This window comes from Coturnix japonica, chromosome 2, assembly GCF_054131305.1.
Source record: "Coturnix japonica strain WE chromosome 2, WE-NBRP24, whole genome shotgun sequence".
NCBI classification, from domain to species: Eukaryota; Metazoa; Chordata; class Aves; order Galliformes; family Phasianidae; genus Coturnix; species Coturnix japonica.
The window spans coordinates 87872313-87891017 of NC_140664.1; the positions used below are offsets into that span (position 1 = coordinate 87872313).

Genomic DNA, 18705 nt, shown 5'->3' on the forward strand with positions numbered 1-18705 from the left:
CAGAAGGATATGTGCTAGATATGCTAGATATACGCATTCTTTATACTAAATCTGTTTTTTACCCACCAGAAGGTTTGTTATACTATTAGTTTTTTGCTTTTTCAGCACATACTAGCTCCCTCTCTACAGAAAAAAAATATATATAATACAAAAAAACCCTGCCAGAAAGAAGAAAAAAGACCACATTCACTGCATGTATTTTTTTATTTTTTTTTTTTCTATTTTACTGAGACGGACCAGTAGTCCTGAAATCAAAATAATATATTTTTGTCAAAGCTCAGTGCAGCTCCCTAAGCATGGATTTACTGAGCTCAGCCCTGAATGTGTTTTTCTAAGCTTTCAAATGTCAGTGTACTGCCAGTTCCTCATCCTGGGGCTTTAGTGACTGAGCTCTGTGAAACAACTTCATTTCAGGCCTCAACAACATTCTTTTTTGTCAGGAAAAAAAAAAAAAAAAAAAAAAAAAAAAAAAAAAAAACACCTCAACATTCCAACCCTTTTAAATAACTATACCCCACTTCAGATTTTATTAATTGCATATATTTATCCTATGCCAAATTGAGGCATATCACTGATGAACATTATTTCTTTTTGCTATAATCAATATCTGTAATCCAATCATTTCATTTCTATTTAATCATTTCAAATAAAAGAACACAAAGAATTTTTCTGCTAACACAGAGTATAAGCTGTCATTTAAATGTGCACAGAGGGCACAGTGAGCTGTAATAATGGTGTTGAGTCCGTTCTGTGACCCAGCCCAACATCCATGACAGCTCGGTGCACTCAGCACTTTCATTAACTACCAAAGCATAAAGAACACTCAATACATATTGTGAAGAGGAAAGAGAAAATTATTAATATCTTAGAAATTTAATACTCTTAACAAATGCACAAAGTGCTCAAAGATTCCACTCTTTCTGAAAGAAACTAGAGGCTACAAAAAGGCTCAAAGACGCAAGAGAGTCCATAATTTATTACATTTGATTCTAAAGATATTATCTCTGAAATGTAATATCTCTGAAAGCCTTGATTTAGTTGTACCTAATTTTAATGGGCAGATGTACAGTGATGTATAGCAACAATAATGCAAAGACGGTACAAGAGAGGTGGTGATAAGTATCCAAAAGGTTACTTAAAGGAAAGACTCACCCAAAAGAGACCTTCAGTCTGCTGAAAAACACTGAAGCAAGTGTTTTTCACTCAAAGAGATGCTGTCTCAGTGGTAGTCAGCCCTTAAATGTGGTCTAGAGGAGGTGGAGTCAGGCTCCACCCCTTCCAGGAGCACAGCTGAATTACCCTCACCTGTGCTCTCCAGCTGACCTGAAACTTGCCTCAGCTGATTAATCAGAGGTTCAGGCTGTGATTACCAATTTCCCATGCAACATAAAAAATAAATAAATTCCACAAGTAGCATCTCTAAACTAAAACTTAGGGAAGGAATGGGAAGGAATTTTGAAATCCTAACTAGAACCTACAAGTCAATGTGAAACCAAGAATAAAAATCTCCTTAGCTTATTCAAATACAATCAACAATAACGATATCAGCAAATTATTAAAATTATATTTTGACTGCAGATTACCGTGGCTCTTGCTTAGCATACAGCACCATTCAGCAAGCTCAGCAACAAATAACAACTAACCTAAATTATGAGGAGAAATGAAAAGCCACATATCTCACTATTTGAATATTTCTACGGAGAATATCTATTGTTTATCAGACTTCAACTGCAATACTCCAGATAACACACGTCTGCAGCCATGTCTGAAAATAAAATGTGCCTTCCTGAACTACTAATTACAAGGCAATTTACTTTTGTAAATTCAGTGTAATTTTGGTTATGTTTTGAGGCATGTTTTTCAAACAAAGATGACATAAATGGCAAGTCAAAACTACTTGTTTTATATTTCATGCTGCTTGGAAGAAATAAGACAATGCCTTCCTCCCTTGTTCTTCTGGTAGACTTATAAAAATGTATTTACGTTTAAGCCTTGTTGCACTTTTGATCCAAAAGTTAAAATAATTTTGCTTCCCTTAGATTATATAAATATAGAAAAAAGCACATACATACTTTTCAAAATGAAATTTACTTTTTATATTTTACTCTTTTTTACAGATCTCTAACAAGGATACCTAGGTCCATCACTGTACCATGAGAAAAAATGTATTATTTCACCATTTGAAAGACATTCTCCAGAACACAGAGGAAAAACAACTCCCACTATTTGGAGTAATATTTTTTTAATCATTCCTCTGTGATATGTGCTCCAGCAAAATGATCAGAGTTCAGTTACAAGCCAAAACCCAACTGCAAATGCAGGTGCATTCTCTAAATGTCACTATGTCTGCAGCCAGTCTGCGCTCTTCAATCAGCGAGCCTGGCCAAGAGGAGCTGTAAAATTCCAATAAAAGGCTGAGAAATACAGAAGGAGGACAAGCCCTACGTTGGACTTCAAGAGGGCAATCTCATTCCAGCAAACCCAGATGAGACTACTCTAAGGAGAAATGGATTTTTTGAGTCAAAAACAACACTTTTACATGGAAAAAAAAAAATTTTTAAGCCTACAACTTTGACTTTGAAGAGGTGAGGAAAGAAGCAAAGTGTTTTATGTAGATGTGTGGCAATACACCTACTAGACTATGGCTGTATCACAGAATTTTTTATTTTCAACAACAATTTTAACAGTGGTAAGCACTGTGTGTGTGTCTGCAGATTCTAACACTTAAGGGTGTGTTTCAGCAAGACGTAACATTACTGACAGCTTCAGGATTAGAAAGTGGCTAGCTATGAATTGTGCCTGTGGCAATTCAGAAATGGAGAAGCACCAGTTGGGAAACTCATGTTCTCATTTACTAGCATATTAAGTATGTAATTAATCATTAATTTCACAAAGCACCTACCTGCCAAACCAAGTGCTCCTTTATAACAGCTGTACCTGATAGACAGACGCTCAGCACAATCGTATGAGATGCAGAGGTCAAGACGCTGGCGACTATAGCGTCCCTCATGTTGAAGGGCAGCATGGTATACACCACAAAAATAATGAACAAGAAAAATGATACCTGTGCAAGACAACAAGACAAAAAAGAAGCATGTCAAATTCACTCTGTAATAACATTCAATAAGTAACATTTAATTTTAAACTCTCTTCAGAATAAAGTTATACACTGTTTGGTTTTGTGGTTTTGTTTGTTTGTTTGTTTTGGTGTTTTTTTAATACAAGAAAGTTTCTGTTAACTACTAAGGAAAGCTGATTTTGGACAACTAATTTAAGAAAATGTTGGAGAAACTGCATTATATTTAATTTTAAAAGTATATTTTTAAGATTCATCTTAAAGATTAAAGAAATTCACAGCATTCTAACATTTCAAAATTGATTTTTCAAGTTTGTTTTTTCAAGGTTTTATTGTATTAACCATCCTGTTTACAGTTAAGAGTGTAGTTCTTCACAGCATTATAATGTTTCAAAATTGATTTTAAGTTTGTTTTTTCAAGGTCTTATTTATTGACCATCCTGTTTACAGTTAAGAGCATAGTTCACGTGTGATTAGTAGTTTCTGATTAAAAGCTGCAATGCAAAACAATTACTTTGCCAAATCATTCCATGGGGTCTAAGGAATTGTAAGGCAGAAAGATTTTGTTCACCCTGATGCACGAAAACATCAAAATTTAATACACAGTATTGTATAAATTATATACAATAATTACAATACAAGATTATACCAAAATCCCCAATTCAGACAAGCATTCTGTGTATCTACACAATGTATGTCAAATTCCATTAAAACACTAAATATATTTGGACATGGAAATCAATTTCAGACACCCACAGCCCATAAGCAGAGATTACTGATAGCTTCTTGGAAAAGGATGCTATTATCCACACTAATTTTGTGGAACTAATTCTTCATATGCAAATCCCAGACTGTACCAGCAAAAGATACTTCTTCATTATGCGTGCAAAGGTTATGTATTTGATGGTACATGGTTTCAAACTCCATCACATATTTGAGAAAGCACAACTGGATCTGAAAGATTTTGAATACTTAAGTAGGCATTTCTCGAAACATGTAAGTCTGTGTATTATGTTCCTAAGTAAGCCTTTCCATTCATTTTAGTTGGCTTATCAATCTGTTCGTCATCTACCATCTACAACTGCAGTGTTCAACTCAGACAGTTCCCAAGTATCTATCAGCAATAATAAATTGCAGCTTACTTCTCCCACTGTCAGTTTGTTTCCTTCACGCCTGCATGTGATGACTCCACAACCAAAACTGAACCCTAACATATGTGTACCTGCCAGAATGTGGAGCCATCTTCCCCATCTTGGAGAAGGAATGGGATGGAGAAGGAATTCCACTTCTATTCTCCACTCATCTTTTCTTAATTCCTCCATTAAGATTAATCCAGCTACTTCCTAATTACCTTTCGGTTCTGCCCAATCATCCCTTATGCTCAAGTCTCACTGCTTTGTACTGCAGTTGCATTCCTCTCACAGTCTTATCTTATTTTTTTTTTTTTTAATTGGATCTTCCACAGCCCATGTTTGCACCTCACTGCTTTCCTGCCCAACCTGCTCTGCAACCAGATATATAAATGATAACTGGCATACCCTGGAAGTACAAAAACATATTACCACCACATCCAGGAAGGACAGAAAAAGACCAATCGGACAGAAGCCCAAGCTCTTCAGCAATTACACAGAAGTAGACACAAACAGGGACAGAGCCAAAACAAAATGTTCAGAGCACAAAACAAAATAGAACCACAAAGGATTGAAAGAAAAATAAAGTTAAAAAACAAACAAACATAAAACCACACACACACACACACAAAAATAACCCACAAAAAATCTTTGTTACTGTACTCTTTCAATCTATCAGCTGATAGTATAAGAAAACAGAAGCACCTGATATCTCTTCACTCCTCTCTGAAAGCTTTAGCTGTGATCAGATGTTAATAAAACCAACCATAAAGAAAGGGTTTAAAACACCTTGTCTAAACAAGAGAAGGATTATGCAAGTATACTGTTTAAAAATTATCCTGGCCTGGTAAAAATCAGCTGTGATACTGAGAGAACTAACTTTGTCATCTCAAAACTTGGGAAAGATGTAGAATGTTCTGTCAGGCTGGAAGAGGGAAATGCCTTTGAAAAGCTGGGATTAAATGGAACTAAAAACTGGTTGGTTTAGATTCAGTTTCTGGAGCAATAACAGACCTAATAATCATAAAAACCACATAAGCAAGTATAGTAAGAGTTAAGAAAAACATGTAAAAGCAAATGTGATTTTGATGAAAATAAATCATGTTAAGGCAGTCTCATTTTCTTCTATGTCCTGATAAAAGGTGTCAGCACTGGGAAGGAAGCTGAATGACTTAAGCAGTAAGAACAAAAGTGAAAGGTCTTGTAATACAGACATAACATAACCAGAGGCTAAATACCAGAAAGGTATGTAACGCCAGCTGTCTCAGACACGTCTCCTGTTTTAAAAAAAAAAAAAAAAAGGTTTAAGAAGAACCCTGAGCTCCTGTTCTGGTAGAAATATTCTGAATGCCTCCACATCTCAGGGACTTTGAAAACAAGGTTTCATTGTTCCCAAGTTTATACCTAGGGGCAGAAGTAACTTGAATATTTGTGAAAATCCTGTTATTAGAAAACAAAACAACAACAACAACAACAACAAAAACAACAAAAAACAGGATCTGAGTATTTTATATACTTGAATATGGCTTGATTATATAGCCAGACTACACAATCCGTCTGACTCATGCGATATATAACAGGTACTAAAACTCAACAGTGGATATAAGGTAAAATACAATGCTGCTGCAATTTAACATAAAATAGACTACAAAATACAGAAAGAAAGAAAAAAAGTGATACACTGTAATATTTTTCATAATATTCAGCTGTATCTGAGAACATTGACTCCACTTCTGTAATGTTGTTAAGAACAAGTAAGATTTCTGTAAGTCACTCCACTTCTTTCCTTGGTTAAAATAAATGTAGAATTTTACCTTCCACTACTACAAACTCCCCCTTAATGCTATGCATTCACAGAATCATAAAACTAGAATCACAGAATCATAAAGTCATAGAATGGCTTGAATTGGAAGGGATCTTAAAGATCACCTAGCTCCACTGCCCTTGCTACAGGCAGGGCTGCCCTCCACCAGCTCAGCTGCCCTGATCCCCATCCAACCTGGCCTTGAATGTCTTTAGAGATATAGCACCCACAGCTTCTCCAGGCAGCTGTGCCAGCATTTCACCACCCTTTCAGTGAAGGACTTCCTCAAAACATCTAATCTAAACTCCTCTCTTATAGCTTTAAACTGTTCTCCCATTTCCTCTCATTATCTGCCTGTGTAACAAGTTGGTCTCCCTCATGTTTATAAGCTCCCTTTAAGGGCAGCAATGTCATCTCCCTAAATCCTTCTCTTCTCCAGGCTGAAAAAGCCTAGCTCCCCCAGCCTTTCTCCGTAAGAGAGGTACTCCAGCACCCTGGACCCTCTGCAACAGTTCTACATGACCCTCATGGCCTGGACAAAGCACTCCAGGTGGGTCCTCACAAGGGCAGAGCAGAAGGAGATAATCACCACTCTTTTGATGCAGCCCAGGATACTGTTGGCCTTCAGGGATACGAGTGCATACTTCTAGTTCATGCCACATTTTTAATTCACTGAGACCCCCAAGTCCTTTAAAGCAGGGCTGTTCTTCTCACTGTCTGTACACATCTCGGACTGTCCCAACTCAAATGCAACATTTTGCACTTGGCATCTTTGAAACTCATCTAGACCCATGGAAGTCCTTTTTTCCCAGCTTGCCCAGGCAGGTTCCCTTGACTGGCATTTTTCCCTTCTGTTGAATCAACCACACCACTCAGCTTGGTGTCATCAGCAAACTTCCTGAGAGTATACTCAATCCCACCATCTATTTCACTGATAAACATGTTGAAGATCACTGGTTCCAAGAAAGAACCCTGAAGGACACTACTCATCATCAGCCTCCATCTGGCCACAGAGCTGCTGACCACAACTCTCTGGCTGTTAACTTGCAGCCAATTATTTGTCTACTGAACAGTCCACCCTTCAAATCCATCTCTCTCCAATTTGAATAAGAATGTGATGCATGACCATATCAAAGGCCTTGCAGTAGTCCAGAGGGATGACCAGGGGGATGCTCTTTCACTTCAAATATTCAGTTACTCAGTATCAAATAGGATGAGCTGGATTACAATCATGTAAAAGAACAACTGAAAACAAACTGATCTGCCAATTCTTATATTGGCATATAGATAAACACCAGATGCTTAATGTTTATCAGAAGATAGCCAACACATAGTCCTGGAACTTGGGTCTGAGAAGATACAAGAGGCATCAGTCATCTTTGGATTGCTAAAACAGAATCTCTCATATAAAATGCTCATATTCACAGCTCTTGATTCTTGGCAACATTCCTGTTCTCTATTTCCAGCAATGGTTTAACGATTGAAGTTGAGAGCTCTGTCAATCACAGAAGTTCCTTTTCAATTTCACCATGGAACAGAAGTATTCTCTCCAGGTACCATGAAATACAATGTCTTTACCTTTCATCTTTAGAACACACATAAGAAATACGTAAAGCTTGGGAACAATCAATGTATTTCAAATGTCTCTACATATAAGCTCAATTCTACAGAAGATGATACTCAAAACTTCTGTGTAGAGTGGTTCTTCAGATAGAAAGAGTTGGGATTTCAGGACCGAGTCATAGAATGAACAACAGCCTTTGACTTTTTTCATGATCTTTTTCTAAGAATTGACAGAATATATAAATATTATATAAATATTAACATATATAAATATTAATGCAAAGTGACACCAAGCTCTGAAGAATTTGGCTATCCCACTGAAAGAGTGAACAGTACAGAACAGAATAGTTCAGTTGGAAGAGACTTTCAAAGATCAAGTCCAACAGTCGGACCATTTCAGGGCCAACCAAAAGCTGTCATTGCTAATAGGTGTCACTGCATGTCTACACTTGGCATGTGTACCCATCAGTAAATGCAGTATTAATTTACGGTGTACTATTTTTGACACTATTAAAAGCAAACTGTTCCACCAAAGCATGCCATAACCACAAAGCCTGTAGCTGCTTTGAAATTGTGCTGGAAGCAATGTTTGATGTGAGTCATCACTGCCACTAACTAGTCAAAACATGCTTTTTTGTCCTGATATGAACTTGGATTGCTTTAGAAATTTGATTCTCAGGCTTTTCTGACAAGCTTATCATTTTCCATACCCTGGAGATGAGTATTTGGGCACTGATGCTACACATCAGGGCACACAGCATTCACTTTTGGTTAATGTCTTGCAGGGAAGCCTGTGATTTTCCAGCTTTGATTGAGAGGTATCCAGGACTTCTGCCCATGATTCTTGGCTGTCAGAGCTTATCCAGCCTTGAGTGCATTTGCTGCTCTGGGCATCTCCTCTCTCAGAAGTGCCAGATTTTCATCAATTATGTAAGTGGGTGTTCTTTTCCACAGCAATCTAAAGGACGATGAGCTACCATAATTTGGCTGACTACATGGGTTTGTAATGGACAATATTTTTTCCTGCAGATTTTAAGCAGTTACTTTAAGAAGTGCAGAAGAACTTCCAATACAGATTGCTGAAGTGATGTGACTTGAGTGAATGTACACCAACAGGCCCAATGACAACCCAGTGTGGGATATCACTAGCAATCATGATCACTCACAGAAATTCATTCTTGATATAGGACACAGCATAAAGCAATAGCTATGCATTTCTACACATGTAGCAAAATAGAATGATTTTCATTGCAAAGTAGTTCTTTCTTAAAAAAAATCAACCCAAATCTGAATGGTTATTTTGTCACAGCATCTCCAAACATGTGCCAGCCTCTTCAGGCTCTGAATCATACAAATGACTGTGACCTAGGAAAACTGGCCTGAAGTAGATAATACTTTGTGGCTCTTAGATATGACTGCTGGATAGATCCCTGGTTTGGACTCCAATGCCATATATTGTAGAGGGTCTGAGTCCCATGGAACAACCCACCGGTGTTGACATCTGCTTTTCTGAGTGACACTGCCTTAATCCTGAAAGGTATTTGGAGTTGAAAGTTTAACTTATTTTCCACTCTAAGTTGTGCTTCTTTGCAAATACAGTAACACAGGAGCTGTTGCTTTTTTCACTGAGAACAACTGTATCACAAATATACTAAACACTCATGTTATACAACTTATGTTCCAACTATGACTCACTGTTTCCACAGCTAGTAAGCATTCATTAACAGGTTAATCATAACTTGTTAGGCATATGGAAGCTCAGTGCTACTCAGAACAATTTCCCCTTGGGGAGTACAATATCTCAATGCTGACAAATGTAAGTAAATCCAAGTGTGCTGTTTCACTCTGAACTATGGAAAAGCACTGCTCTGGACACACAGCATTAGTAGGGCAATAGTTAATGAAGTAACTGTGGTTCAGGACAGCCTCTTGAAAACACGTAATGACAGGAAAACTGAAGGAAAACTGCACTACATTTTCACAGTATATTCAAGAAAACTCTGATCCTATAATTAAATGGTTAGACTGCAAATATTCTCACTAAGTGGACCAACACATTATAAAATTGCTTTCAGACATTAATTGTGTAAAGAGAGTATTAATAGGTAATTAAAGAATTTTCTCTTGGAAAGAATAACGCTTGGATCATGGCTACTGATTTCAAAGGCTGTCTATGTATAAAATAGTATAAAAGATGATACACTAGTTTTCCTAAGCAAATAACTAAATTCCATAACATAATTGACATAATCTACTAATCTTACAAATTTTCTGCAATTACTATGTTCATGATTTAGTACAGTGTTTGTATTAAGGTGTCAGAAGGGTATTTATAAAAAAACACAGACTGTATGTAAAAATGTAAAAAACTCCACGCTTTGAATTCCAGAAAACAAACCCTCTGACTTAAAAAAGCCAGGTAACATTCAAAGAACAGAAAATGCTCCCCGCTTTAAAAAATTCCTTGAGTGCTAAAATCACCTTCTTATGCCGAATGACCTCTGAAAAGTAATTATGCAAGTGTTAGATAAGGTAAAGGTGGGCCTGTTGTTCACTGAACCCTGCAATAATGGAACAAAAGGCACTCAATGATACTACAGAATTGATCTAAAACAGATGAAAAGAAAGTACATCTTCAGGTACCAGACCATGAACTTCTTGAACTTAGCACCACAGGAGGTCAGAGTGTACCAGCATGTTCAAAAGAGATTAAACAAATTCCTGGACTACTTGTCCATAACCCAGTAATAAAAAGACAGGGCAGGGACGTACCCTCTGACATTTCTAGCACAACTGTGGATGCTGAGGAAGTACGAAAGGAGCAGACCACAGGAAGCAATCAAGCTTGTGTGCTGTCTTTTAATAGCAGCTCCTCTTGACATCCTTGGGGACAGAATACAGAGGTAGACTGACAACGGCTCTGACCCTGCAGGAATTTTACTTATGTTCTTATGCTTAGAATCAAAGGGACTTTATTTAAAAAAGAAAGGGAAAAAAAGAGAGAGAGAAAAAGAAAAAAAAAAAAAAAGCATTTATGACGCAATATCTTCCTTGACTTTAGAATAAAGTAAGGTTTCAGAACAAAAATTGAAAGTCCAACCAATTTATGAAAAGAAAGCATCATAGATTTAGTAAACAGAAGGGAGTTGTGAGAGGAAATATCAATTTTCAGCATTAACAAGATATAATATACAAGAAATTAAATTTTAGTTTATATAAAATATACGTTTTTCATGTGATGGGTACATCACAAACCCTGAGAATAAAAATCAAGAACAAAAAAGTGTTCACAAAATTATGTTCATAATAAACTCTTACCTCACTAATTTTAAACAAATATCAACTTTTACTTCTTAATGATTGTCATATAGGTAGTAAACAGCCCCGTAAATCATCACTTGTTCTTGTTCATGAGAAGCTTTCAAACTAATTATTCATTTCCTTTGTGTAGAAATCTGGGTTTAAATGGCATCAGGAAGCAAACATTCATTACAGCCTCTGCCAAAAAATTAGCCACAACCATTATCAAAAGAGGATAGAACAGCAACAGGTTGACTGCCGGAAAACAAATACTTCAACATAAAATAACTGCACAATAAGGCATGTATGAATGTGCTGATTGCATACTATCTTGTGCTTTCCATGCCTCAGAATATTTTCTTTCATTGAACAGGATTGCTAAATGGAACACAGGATTTGGAATGGGTCACCCAAGGACCGTCAGTAGTGACCCAATGCTCTATAACAACATTTGATTCATCCTCCTGTAAGAAAAGGGGACTTAATGACTTAGCAACCATCATCTCCACCCACCCTGAGATTATTCCTGAATACATAAGCAGAAAAAATAAAAATTAAAAAAAAAAAAAAGACTGGCTCACTCTATAACCTGTTTTTGATATGTTCTTCCTCAGTTTACTTGTCCTCTTTCTGCTGCATCTCACTGGTCTTGTTTCAAGCACAGAAGAGTCTAATTAGCCAAGACGACAGATTAATCCTGATACAATTCTGGTAGGACTCTGTCAGCAAAAAGACAACTTCACAAAACTCTATGTAGCCCAAAAATGGCCTGTGTATTCAGGATTAGATGACAATAAGCTATGCCTTTGCTTTGTCATTGATATGACAGTTGAAAAGCACCAGAGAAAAAGAATACATCCTTCCTCGATGCTATCCCTCCCTTTTGAGCTTTGTTTATAAATATCAAGAGCAGAAACCTACAACAGTAGTAGCAATCACTTTAACCCTGGCTAAGTCAAAGCTGCATACCTTTCAGAAGGATGCTACATAACAGCACAGAATTCCGAAGTAGAGTATAATCAATGGATTTCCAAAGGGGAAAAATCAAGACAGATCCAAACAATTATACAGTATGAAGCTCTAGGTAAGTTCTTCTTGGAACTTACTAGTTAAGTTTTAAATTAAGTTTTAAGTTACTGTTTCTCTCCCTATCACTTAATTTCAGTGTTTAAAATTACAAAGCATAGTTTCACTGCAGCATCTGTAGCATTGTTATTCAATAATCATTTTTTTCCCTACGTTCCAGTCCTGTTTTTCTGACAAAAGTGTCTACTTCTAGTTTCTATTAATGAAACAAGTAGTTTTATTTCTTGATATGGTTAACTAAAACAAAACCTATGTGAAGTCTAAAACTTGGTAGCTACCAAAACAGGCAGAAAACAATGTAGTGGAAAATTCTGAAGGCAGGGGACTGACAGACAAATTCAAAGTGAGAAACAAACAAGTACACTTTTAAAAACAATTTTAAAGGTTAATTTTAAAGGAAATTAACCATTGGAACAGTAAAAACCAATGCTGCAGTGGATTTCTCATCATTAGGAAAGCAAAATTTGTTCTAAAGTTTTTCAAAGCTTCTATTGCAGCTATTAGGTTTGTACTAGAAATGAATGCAAAGAAGTCTAATTTGTAACAAGGGTCAAACAAAATTGGCAGATGTAATGACTGACGGAAAACTAGGAATAAACATATGTATTTGAAATACGGTAGCAAATAAATCAGAAAGACTTTAGAGACTGAGACTCTTATAAATTAAAAATAAAAATTAAAACAAAATATGTAAACAATTATATTAAATAGCATTTCTGATGAAAAAATTGAATACATTCTTTGAAAGTGGGGGAGAGTGAATTTAGGAGTTTCTCAATAAAGGTACTCCAGCAGAACAGCACTTTTGAGAGCACTCAATACTCACTTCACACATGAGTACATCAGGAAGTATCTTTAAGAGGCAGCCTTCATTTCACAGCTGAATCAGAGCCTGGCAGCACTCTCATTCCAGGCACCTGTAAAAACTTATCCTTGCTCAGAACAACAGGATGAATCTGCTCACCTTAGATCATTTCCCAGACTTTCCTGAAGTCATGTTTTTGCAAATGCCTACATATTAGGTCATTCAGAATCCCTTCTGCAGATACATGTATCTGTGGATGCACTCATCAATGTGGGCAGCAGGGACATGAAAGCTTCAGATTCTGAAGGGACTCTCTGGGTTCCCCTACTTCTCCTATCCCTTCTCCCCCAGTATATCAGAAGACCTATCCTCTGAATCCCTTGCGCTGGATCTGTCTATACAGAAGGTGCCTTTAGAACAAAGATCAGAGACACCAGATGGTTAGACAGCATTCTAGAACAACCTGCTTGAGATTTCACAGAATCACAGAACCAAAGGCTGGACAGGATCTCCAGAGCTCACCAGGCCTACCACTCTGATCAATCAGGACCACCTAGAACAGATTGTCCAGGACAGTGCCCAGTCAGGCTTTGGAAGTCTCCAAGGAAGGAGATTCAAAACCTCTCTGTGCAATCTGTTCCACTATTTCATCACCAGGCCTACAGTAAAAAAGTGTTTTCCAACATTCATATGGAGTTGTGCGTGTCTTAATTTGTGCCCACTGTCTGTCAGCAGGCACTACTGAGAAAAGCATGGCTCTTTTCCTCACACATCCAAATCAGGTATTTAGAAACACAGATAACATTTCACCTGAGCTTTCCCTTACTTAAGTTGAACAATCTCAGCTCTCTCAGCCTCTGCTCACATGAAGGACACTCCAGATGCTTAATTGTTTTTATGAGTCTTCATTGGACTCACACCAGTCAGTTCCCATCTTCCTTGCACTAAGAAGGACAGAACCGGAGACAGCACTCCAGATTTGGCCTAGCCAGTGCTGAGCAGTTGAAAGATTACCTCCCTCAAGCTGCTGACAGTGCTTTTCCTAATGAAGACCAGGACATGAACACGTACAATCCAAACATCTGAAGGAGGTCTAAGCCCTGAGGGGTATGTGCTACTGCCACATATTACAACCATCAAAGTGGCCTGCACAACACAGTGGGCAGCCCTGGGAGTCCTCTGTGGTAGTGGTTATCAGAGAATCCATAAAGATCAATGCTTGAAAGTGAAGACGGGAAAAAGGGGTCGCAGTGAGAAGCAAAATTGTACAGCAGCTCAGCACAGCAGTAACTGTAGCTCTGCATGCTGAAATGCATGAGATGTTTCAGAGCGCAAAGCGTATTCCAAAACTTTGCAAGAAAGAAAGGGTACTTCTCCTCCTGACCTTATCTACCAAGCAGGAACATGCAGATGATAATGGAGAATACTCCCTCCCTCTGGAGAGCAGAATTCCTTCTTTCCTTGAGTCAAACAAAGGATCACTAGGTGGTCAGCAAAGGGCAGCACACCTGGTGAGCTGACATTTTATGTGGTGACTGTTCTAATAGGGGGCAAATAACAAGAAGAAGGAAAAAGGGTAAGGAGTGGAGCATATCTGTTAGGAAAAAAATAGAATAGTAAGGAGCCTGAACAAATGAAGCTTTGATTTCTTTTGTGCAGATCAACAGTGCACAGATCAATAACATCATTTACCAGCTCAAGACAGAATGTGCTGCAAAGGAAAGATGCAGTAAATAGAAATGGCTGAACAGTGTGACTCCACTTACAGAAACCTGATAACTGACTGATTTTTGCAGACCGTGCTTTTCCCCAGGCATATATTTTTGGGCAGACTACAAAAGAAACACAAGAAAGTGCCAAGCAAAAGAATCTCCCAATAACGTCCATGAAATATTGTGATTGTGTACAGAATTGTAAGAGTACGATGTTAAAAGAAACAGATTTCTTCTGTGGGAGGGCTGCCAAAATATGACATAATAAATCCATAGAAAATGTTATTAATAATAGAAACAAAATGCCTAGATGTGTATGATGTCAGAAAAGTGGAGAAAACTATGGTAAGATTATGCAAATGTTTGGGGAAGAAAAACCCACAAAAACATAACAATTAATTGATTTTGACACTAAAATGGGTTCTACAGCACTTTCTAAAAACTATACATTACCCCTGTGACACCTCCTTTTCACAAACAAAGGTTTTCAGGTCTACCACTACTGCGATTGTTTCACAGTGACTTTGGTATCTTGGTATCACACAGAACTTTCTACATGCAACCCTGAAACCTGCCTTCTGCTAGCAGCTCTGCAACTTTCTACCCAAAGTACAAGGTCAAAGAATTCCAGAGCCTCCCACAGCAATATTTTTTCTCATTCTTATTCAGTTGTTTTCATGCAGTTATGCCCATAGCAAATGCAAACCCAGCACTGCTAGGGTGCATACTCATGGGAAAGGGTCTGCCTGACATAAGCATGGTCCAGGCATGACCAGTAGCATAATACATAGTCACAGCAACTCTGGAGTTTGAGCAGGTCCCAGGTAAAACCACGCAGTCACTACAGGAAAATTATTACTAGGAGAACCACCTGCTGCACTAGAGAGGATGCATGGGGAAGGATGCTCATCTGAGGGTTTCCCCAGATGGCCACTGCTGAAAGTTTATCCTTTCTCTTTTCCGCCTCTCTCTTATTTTGTTTCTGTTCTCCTCAGAAGTAACTTTTCACATATTCAACCTGTCCATCAAGCTGATTCAGCATTAGTACATTCATCATTCCAAATTTCTTGCACTGCCTGCATATGTGCTATTCAGGGTCAAAACCCTTTGCTAGATCAGGTTTTTGCTCACTGAGACCAATCTCAAATCTTGTCATAATGTATTTGAAGTTATTCTCCAGAGCTTTTTTTGTGAATTTCTTTAAAAACTTCAAGAACAGCAATGCGGAAATCAATTAAAAATTGTAATACAGATTATGTCTTTGTGCTGAGAAATTCTGCTACGGATTTACCGCTCATGCACTTTGTTACAGAAGTAAAAAAAAAATATAATCTCAGACATTTCAGTACATAAGTTTTAAATGATATTACTTTATTATAGTAGTTGTATCTAAAATAAGTTCACATAAAATTTAAAGCAATTTTGAAAGAGAGTATGATTTTTTGTGTGTTACTGGTATTCCACATCATAACATCATGTAGTGCGCTGGGAGATAAACTGTTAATGCTCCAGTTCCAGGTACCTGCCTGGAAAAGAAGAACTACATACCCCAGGGGAGAAATATAACTCCTGAACTCCTGGCAAGGTCACCTGATCAGGCTCTTCTTCGCCTCTCCTCGCTGCTCCCTTTCCTAATTGCGCACATCACTTCAGTATTACTGTAAGGCCTACAGCTTTCAGATATATTTCATTATATTTGATTTATTAGCTACAATTCTAATTATACTGTATTATATCTTGCATTCTGATACCATATTTAGTAAATTACTTTGTTTCTCCTCAGATCATTGCCACTGTTTTTAATTATTTTGGGGTCCCCTGTTTCCCCTTCCAGAGGTGCAGATTTTGTGATGTCCCTCCAGCCCCCTATTCACAGAACCGAGCCAAACCAGCCCATAAACTGTTGACGGAGTACCACTGGAGAATATATTTAGCCTAAGTGAACTTAATAATTATAGTAATTCTGAATTTAAATACAGATTGCCTCAATTTTAAATATAAGTAATTTTGTAAAGTATTAAATGATTCGAGGAACAATGTAGGCCCAGACACTCCAGACACTCATGGACTATTGATGCGATTTCATGTTAAACTCTTGACTGTGGTTATCTTCTAATTGCAAAGACTAACTAATGCTACTTAGCTGTAGGATTAGCTAAATATGGTAAACTTAATTAATCCCAGCAGGATGAATACAGAGAAAAAATAGTCCAGTCTCCTAACAAGTATGAAGTTTCATGTATCACTATGTTCTAAATGTTAAAATTAGTTAACCACTAATTTACATATTATTTTGCATAAGGTTTCAGACTTCATTTGCTAAAAGGACTGTGATATTTTGTTTCACACCTTCCTTTTCACACCTTTTACACCATAAAAGTTTTCAGTAGAACAATTTTACAAAAGTTTGTATCCCCAGAGGAAACAGCAGTGCACTCCACATTACAGAAACGTGGCCAGAGTTTTTCTATGAAGTTTCCTTGAATTACAGCAGTACCTTTTTTTTTTTTTTTTTGAGTGAAATGTGTCTAAGTGTATACCACACATATCACAGAAAAACTTAGGTGAATTACGCAGTTAAATGTTTGGCACCACACTGTTTCTGCATCTAACAGAATCATAGAGATTAGATAGACAAGCTTCACATAATGGGCACAGATCTTGATGCATCATTTACCAAAGCCGCATATACTCTTACAAAGCAAATTAATTAATGGAAAAGTGTGGAAAAGTTTAATTGTTCTTTTTTTTTTTTTTTTTTTTTTTTTTCTCATAGCAATTTTGTAGGTAAACAAAACAATGAGAAGAATACTTTTTTCCCCATATATCCAGTGCCACATAACTATCAAAGTCACACACTCAGAACCAATCGAGCACCTGATCTTAGTAGATATCTAACTGTAAGAATATGTTTTGAAATTATTAGTGCCAAAAAGTGTTAAAAAAAAAACCGATCACGTTCCACCTAAGATACATACAGTCTAACAAGTTAATGGAACTACCCTTTTTTTTTTTTCTTTTTCTTTTTTTTGAGAATGAAAAAAACAGATACATTTTTGTTCCTATCAATTAGTATGCCAGTTGTCTCTCTTTATTGCAGTGGCAAGCTACAAGTCAGTCAGAGCAAGGTGACAGCTTATCTCTGTGCCAAACCTAAACCAATCTGCCACATATATTAATACCAATTAAATGGTGGGAAAAAGGAAGACAGACAAGCTACAGCTGTAATACAGTGTCAAAGAATGAGAACACTAAGCATGCATCACAAACACTATCCTGACTGACAAAGCAGACTGTTTAACCTCACAGCAGGTTGTTAGTTTGTAAGTTAACAAATTAATACAGCACAGGGCCATCCCACAGTCAGCCATCAGGTAGGAACTTTGTCCAAGATCATGGCGACAAGGATGATGACATAAATCTGAACAAAACTGTAGACCAGACATGGAATAAAGGAAACATACATGTCCAGATAAGATTTCTGTTCAATGAATAAAAATGTTGAATTTGCGTAAGAAAGCATCTACTATGCATAAGAACATGACACCCAGACACACGATTAAGATGAATCCCATAAAAAAACAGAGAGAATGAGAGAAGCTTTTGAGCTGATATAACCATAAATAAACATAAGTGTAATTTTCCTTTACATGTTGTATTACATCTCAAAAACATTTAAAAATACTTTTCCTATTTTATAAATGAAGTGTTCCAAAAGTAATGCCTCCTATTTATTTCCACAGAAACAGTAACAGTTAAAAAGCACTATTTTTCAACACAGTCATCACCATTAGCTATACATTTTCACCAGCAATGAACAAGAGCCTGTATGCCACACTCTTAAAATCTGCATCATTAGAGGTGACACACTGTCACTGTTACCTCTACTGAAATGCACTACTCCCTGGCCTCAATCTGCTCATATCCACTGTCCAGTCTCCATGAATGTTCAGCAAGTGTTGATGAATGACAATGGGTGCCATTTCTTCATGGAGGAATTCAGTTCCACATCTTTGTTTTATTCATACTCCCATGTCAGACATCATTTCAATAGACTGCTCCTCTGTTGCCACTTGTCACGCAGCAACAAAATGTAATAGAAAGGTTCAGCCTCTGCTGCCATACCACCAACACCCGCCTCCGACATTGTGGGTCAACATAATAAAATAGAAGGCATTATTTTTGGAGCAGCTCTCACACAATTATTTTAGCCTGTATTATTTTAAAAG

General features: G+C 37.2%; 1 protein-coding gene across 5 annotated transcripts in view; it reads right to left on the minus strand.

Annotated features, from left to right (window-relative positions):
* Nucleotides 1-18705, minus strand: part of ADCY2 (adenylate cyclase 2) — a 200500-nt gene that overhangs the window by 136418 nt on the left and 45377 nt on the right. For all 5 annotated transcript variants that reach the window (XR_014942851.1, XR_014942852.1, XM_085537920.1 and 2 more), the window contains exon 3: nucleotides 2903-3064. Coding sequence is in view for 3 of the 5 variants with exons in the window: in XM_085537920.1 (XP_085394046.1) it covers nucleotides 2903-3064 (162 nt within the window). In the remaining 2 variants the exon portion in view is untranslated. The remainder of the gene's footprint in view (nucleotides 1-2902; nucleotides 3065-18705) is intronic.